Source organism: Botrytis sinoallii (assembly GCF_014898435.1).
Source record: "Botrytis sinoallii strain Bc 23 chromosome Unknown BSIN_011, whole genome shotgun sequence".
Lineage (NCBI taxonomy): Eukaryota > Fungi > Ascomycota > Leotiomycetes > Helotiales > Sclerotiniaceae > Botrytis > Botrytis sinoallii.
The window spans coordinates 1,688,665-1,695,041 of NW_024066038.1; the positions used below are offsets into that span (position 1 = coordinate 1,688,665).

At 39.4% G+C, this 6,377-nt stretch overlaps 1 protein-coding gene across 1 annotated transcript; it reads right to left on the reverse strand.

Annotated features, from left to right (window-relative positions):
* Nucleotides 1-2,777: 2,777 nt before the first annotated feature.
* On the reverse strand, nucleotides 2,778-4,264 carry EAF02_007070 (uncharacterized protein; the record flags this gene model as incomplete). Its single annotated transcript, XM_038903118.1, has 2 exons — nucleotides 2,778-3,784; nucleotides 3,916-4,264. The coding sequence occupies 2 exons, from the start codon at nucleotides 4,262-4,264 to the stop codon at nucleotides 2,778-2,780; spliced, it is 1,356 nt and encodes a 451-aa protein (XP_038757439.1).
* Nucleotides 4,265-6,377: the final 2,113 nt, after the last annotated feature.

The window sequence follows — 6,377 nt, forward strand, 5'->3', positions numbered from 1 at the left end:
CATGTTGTGAGATAGCAGTCATCATCTTTGACAATGTGTAGGACTGCTGTTACATCTCTCATTGACTGACCGGCTCCATGCCCTCTGCAACCATCACATGCACACCGAATATTCCATAATTGGCGACCTCCCGCACTCCTTAAACGGTACGCTCATCCTTGCCCATACATCTGGGGATATAGTTTGTAGCACAAGAAATGCACGATGGAAGATGGGTTTCTAAGAAGCTCTATTACCTCTGTCCTTGGAGACATCATGGTTCGTCCGCATTACTGATAACTAATTAAGTTTCCCCTTGGATTATATGAACATTGACGTAACTAAAAAGGCAAATCAACTTCTATCCCTAGCATAGGTACCTACCTACCTAGTAGATAATTGAATGAAAATCTGCGTCCAAGGAAATACACAAATTTGAGGCATGCGGATCTTTACTCCTCGCACCCCGCATCTCAGACTCAATCCGGTCCTGATGTTCTATAGTCTGAACTGTAGCCGGACAGATTGTTTTAAACGCCCAAAGGATTTTAAACATTGAAATTATATCAGGTATTTGAAGAGCCATGTAGACTGAATCGGAAATCATATGGAAGGTAGGAGGACGGCATATACCGTACATTGACTATCAGTCAAGAGAGCCGGATTACCGAATCATTGTTCCTCTCTGGGTAAACAATTCAATCAGCCTGGTTTAGCTATATTTGAGGATAGGTATCCTCAGACGCACACCAATCACGCCAATAAAATTGCGATCCCTTGTTATCTCAAGACAACACACCGTATCGTCTTTTGGTCCAATAAGCCTTTGAAGCAGCGAAGGTAAAGCAGGTGAAGTGAGATGCCCTGTGGTGGCAGAATCCGTGGTTGACGAATAAATCATTTCGTCAATTGTATTAAAAAATTTCAATAGTTAATATTATATTGAAAAAATGGGTCATACAGTATTAATGTGATTAACTTTTATATATATACATGATTAGAAATTTTTGCTTTAAAGGGACTTAGAGAAATTTTCGAAATTTCTTGATTTTCGAAAGTTTTAGCCTAAGGCTATTTACAAGTCAAAAAGTTTACTTGTATTGAATTCGATTAATAATCGATTTCAAAATATAATTATATATATTAGAATTGATTAAGATTCTTGTTTAAACAGTACATTCTGTACTATATAGTACAGTAGTAAAGCTTTTGATTGAAGAATAAATCGAAAGCGAAATGAGTGATCTGTGAACAAACCCCCCTTTAGACTTTCGGCTAATACCTTCCATTCACCTCTCTCACCCTTTAGCTTCTACGCTCACTCCCCTGCTCATTCCCCTTCTCCTCCTAACTCCTATTCATCTCTTTGACCTCCTCTTAGCTCCCACACTCGCTCCCCTTCCATCCACCTTTCCTAAAAATCATAAAGGTTCTCCAGCTGGAACGCCTTTATTTTCTTTTTTTCTATTATTAAAATGTCAATAACAAACGGTTGTCATTTTGAACTAGAAAAATTCGTCGGTAATGAAATATGTATTTCGTCAGGGACGAACAAAGTTTGAATTCAATAATGTACGTATCAAATATTTATATAGGGATTTATACTGACATTTTATTTGTACATAGGTATTAACTCTGCCACCACAGGGATGGTGGAATCAAGAAATTCGAGGCATAGCGCTTGTTACCGAGTATATCAACTTACTCGCCAAATCCTCAAACTTTAGAAGTTTCCCTTGTTCCTTTTCCGCAAAAATGGTCTGACAGGTACGTGTGCAGTATCTCCCTTCTCACAGGATGATATTAATGTGTTTACAGTGCACTCCAAACCTCTCTCTCTCTCTCTCTCTCTCTCTCTCTCTCTCATCCATCCATATTGTCTCAAACAATAATGGATAGTGATTACCCAGGACCAAGACGTTGATTCGACCACAACAAATGTGCGACCAATAATCAAGCATTCGCCACAAGTTCCAATACAAAAAAAAATACATCTCCAACGGGACCAAAGGATTTTACAAGTCAGGATGCTCCCTCAAGATCCCCTCACAGCCATCAAAAATGGGCCATCATTCTTTACATGGCAAAACGTCAAGAACTTGATCAATTCATCCGGAAACACCCTTGTCTCCTCATGTGCGCCCGCATGTAATAGGGAAAACACTGTGCGGGTCACTAGAATTAGGGAAAACATCATGCCGCTCACTTGAAATCTGATCATGGAGATGGAGAGAATTCTCCTTGCTATTTATCCCAAGGTACGCGCTCCTCAAATGTATCATTTATTGAGACTCATTGCGAGCGTTTGACTTACCCCGCTTGTGCATTCCTAGGCATTTTCATATCCACAGCATCACTAATGCTTGCGCACTCGCATATACTTACACAAGTACTCGGCCTCTGGACGACGGCATTTGTGGACACTTATCTCATTCGGGGCGTGTATGAACGAGACAAGCTCTAATGGTTGGCTACGGAGGAGGTTGGAATCGCGGCTGAGTCTGCTTCATGACAAGGGAAATGATCGATGGGAAAGTTTATGGATTACTAAGGCCAAGACGAGACACCTGTAGGATAAGGTTGACATACAGAGACATGCAGATACCAACCTAGATCCCTTTACTTGAATGAGCAGAACTTATGCTAACAATCTTATCTTTCAGACGTCCTGCCTCTGTGCCAGAAAACCACGCGGTCGTTCAAGACCATCAACGTTAAACATACCTCACCACAACATTATGAAACCGCAAACTTTGCATTTCATGAATATCATTATCATCATATGCTATCTATAAGCATCATAATTCCACCTCCTCCCAAACAGGCAAATCGATATCCACAACAATAGGTTTATTAAACCTCTTCCCTCCCCTTCCTTTTCCATGAGGCCAACTGGAAGCCATCAACGCCGCATTAATCACACATGTCTCCTGTCGTCCCAGTCTTCCACATAAAGCTTCTACATCACAACGTAAAGATGGTGGTACTCCACCTTGTCCTCGAGCTGGGGAAAGTATCTCCTCTGGTATCGCGAGTAAAGTTTTTGCTACATTTGAGATTGCCATTCTTGCCATGGAATTGTTTCGGTGCCATCTCTTTCTATCTTTTGTACTTTCTTCCGGTAAAAGTGGTAGACCACTTCCAATTGATCTTGTTAGATTACTGGTACTAGCAGTAGATTCACATGTTTGACATTCCCAATCTCCAAATGCCCCATCGTTCTTGAACGTATTTCCTCCCATTCTTCCTTTTGAAGTCAAATCGATATGGGACATCTTTTTATTATCTTTACCCGGATCTTCCCAACGAACTACACCATTTTCCTTGAATTTAATGTTCGAAGACCCAAGATCCCATTGAATTATTTCTGCACCTCTTGATTCATGAACATGTCCACATATTGCTAATCGTGGACGAATTCTCCATAAAGCTTGACGTAAATATTCACATCCAGCAGCTACACGATCATTCCTTTCATCGCAATGATATTTTGGTGGTGTGTGAGTAAGTACAATATCCACATCTAAAGGAATATCATCCCATCTTTTGGAAGCATCAGATTGAGGATAACCGAAAGCCCACATTCCTTTTGCCGGGGAAAAAGGAGACCCGAAAATCCGAAAGGTAGTATGTGGACCTGTAGGTGATGCTAAAGAAACTTCTGCTGCTTCATGATTAAGGTATAGAATGGAGGGGGAACGATCCAACAATTCTTGACACTTTTTGATATCTTGTGGATTTTGTTTATGGAAATAAAGACCATATTGGGAGTAAAACGATGAATCGAGTGTTATATCATGGTTACCTTACATAATGATTAGCTTTTAATTTTGTTCGTTCGGAATAAATGAAGATGGAAATAGAACGTTTTTATGGGGTTGATGAATGTAGAGGGATGGATCCCCTAGCAAAAATAGGTGGATATATTATGCATACCAGCAATGATAATTTTGGCTTCAAAATCAGCATCTTCAATCCATTTGATTGATTTTTCTAATTCCACATAGTTTCCTTGATTTGTTAAATCGCCTGCATGAATGAGAACATCACCGGGTGGTAGTTTGAATGATCCATTTGCAACACCATTGTGAGTATCGGAAACACAAACGAAACGGGTTTTGCGAGTACGAGTAGTTCGAGTTATGATAGGTATATGAGGTTCCGGAGAGGATGAAGTAAGGTATGAATTTGGAGGTTCATATGATGACGAGGTAGTACATGAATCTTGAGAGTGATGAGAAGGTTCATATGTTAGACGGTCGAGTTCATAGGAGGGATTAACCATGTTGGGCTATCTATATGAAGTACCCCTCTCTGAGTCTCTGGTGATGAATGAGTTAGGATTTTGACAGGTCAGGGGTACGATGATGGTGAGTGAAGATAAGTGTTGGGTAGGGAGATATACTGGCCGGTACTGTACGAAGTAGTTTGTAGGATTGTAATGATATGAATATCGGGAGAGAGAAGGCACGAAGAAGGTGGTAGTAGCCTTACCCGTCAGCTAGGTAATAATATATTAATGACACATTCCCTTGATGTATAATTGGTCTGATGGACAAGGGAAAAGACCAACGTTCTAGACAAGGCTGGAAAGGGAGGAAAAAGGATAAATCCATCCATTGGGTTGATTTGACGAAATTGCCTCGATGTGTTGATTTCTTACCTTATACATACTAAGACTAACCCGGATTCTACCCAGTGCTACATAGACAACATCTAAGAATGATATTCATCAATATCTTGATTTATTCTTCCCACCTCGTCACCTCATCGCCTCTCGCCTCGTCGCCTCACACTTTACTCGTACCTTACTCATACCTCACTCACATCTCACTCATACCTCAAACCTTACATCTTATACCTCACACACCTCACACACCTCACCTCACACACACTCTCTCTCTTGCATTGATAGACAGTGAACATTGACATTCGGAGAAAAAAGGATGACTAGGAACCAGGGTACTTCAAAGTTTGTTTTTATTGAACACAGATCAAATTACCGGTCGGATACCTTCTCGACCACCTGCCAAAATATCTAACCAATACCAATCCTGGTCTGTATCCGCTTTTCAACAGTTAAATAGGCACATTGGGTCACGATGATTTGTTCTACCCATTCAAGCCATTTGGGAGTTCTTTGGTCCAGTACCTAGCATTTGGGAGAGTCTTTCATTTCATTCGTTGATCCACTGCATAAACTGGACTTTGGTATGAACGATATGAATGAATGAATGAATGAATGATACTAGGACGGGCTGATATAAATGTTTAAAAAGCTACCAGGTACTCCGTCCTCAACTCTCCTTTCGCAAGACTTAAGATTATTTATCATGATTTCTTCTTCCCCTTGTTCAAAAGTAGGCAGTCTTCCGTGTATAGTTTGATAGCTTCATTTTTTCTTATTCATTATTCATTATTCATTATTCATTATTCATTATTCATTATTCATTATTCATTATTCATTATTCATTATTCATTATTCATTATTCATTATTCATTATTCATTATTCATTATTCATTATTCATTATTCATTATTCATTATTCATTATTCATTATTCATTATTCATTATTCATTATTCATTATTCATTATTCATTATTCATTATTCATTATTCATTATTCATTATTCATTATTCATTATTCATTATTCATTATTCTTTATTCTTCTACTTACCTAGGTACGGTATTCACTCAAATTACCCGTTCATGCGATCTACTAGGTACCTCCAGCTACCTACCTACCTAGTCGTACCTTGCCCATTAACCGTTCGGAGTATTCTATTCCAACTCTCTTCCAACTTCTTCCCCGACTTCTTCTCAAACCTCTTCTCCCTCTCACCAACAAAGAGGGCGAAAGGAAGAAAAGAACTGTGTTTGACCGGTCAATGGTCATAAGTCTCAGTGCGGCCATTCACCAACAGCTTCAATTATCTTCATTTCGGTATTACTTATTCATTAAATAATTTAATTGGTCGGTATAATCGCCGTTGTGTCTCTGTTTGGCACTGCCGCACTGCAGACGCACGTTCACCAGTCCACTACATTCACTACCTATTACATACAGAAAGTCTCTCCTATTTTCCTATCGACCAACCCAGATGATCAAGAAGGATCTATTCAACAATTGAGTATTAAGAATTCATTCAAGAAAAGTCTTGTTGTAATTTGAATTGGTTTTGTCATACATTAATAAAAGATACGAAGAAAGAGACCTTTCATTCCCGCCAATTCGAAGAGATCAAGGCAACTTCATTCATACCAATCATAATAAAAGAAATCCGGATACAAGAAGATTGATTGGAAAGCATTGGTAGGAAAGAATTGAATCACTCTTAGGGTGGGAAGGTCGCTTTCGGCAGATCTTCAAATCTTGGAGTAAAAGGTCTTGAATCAGT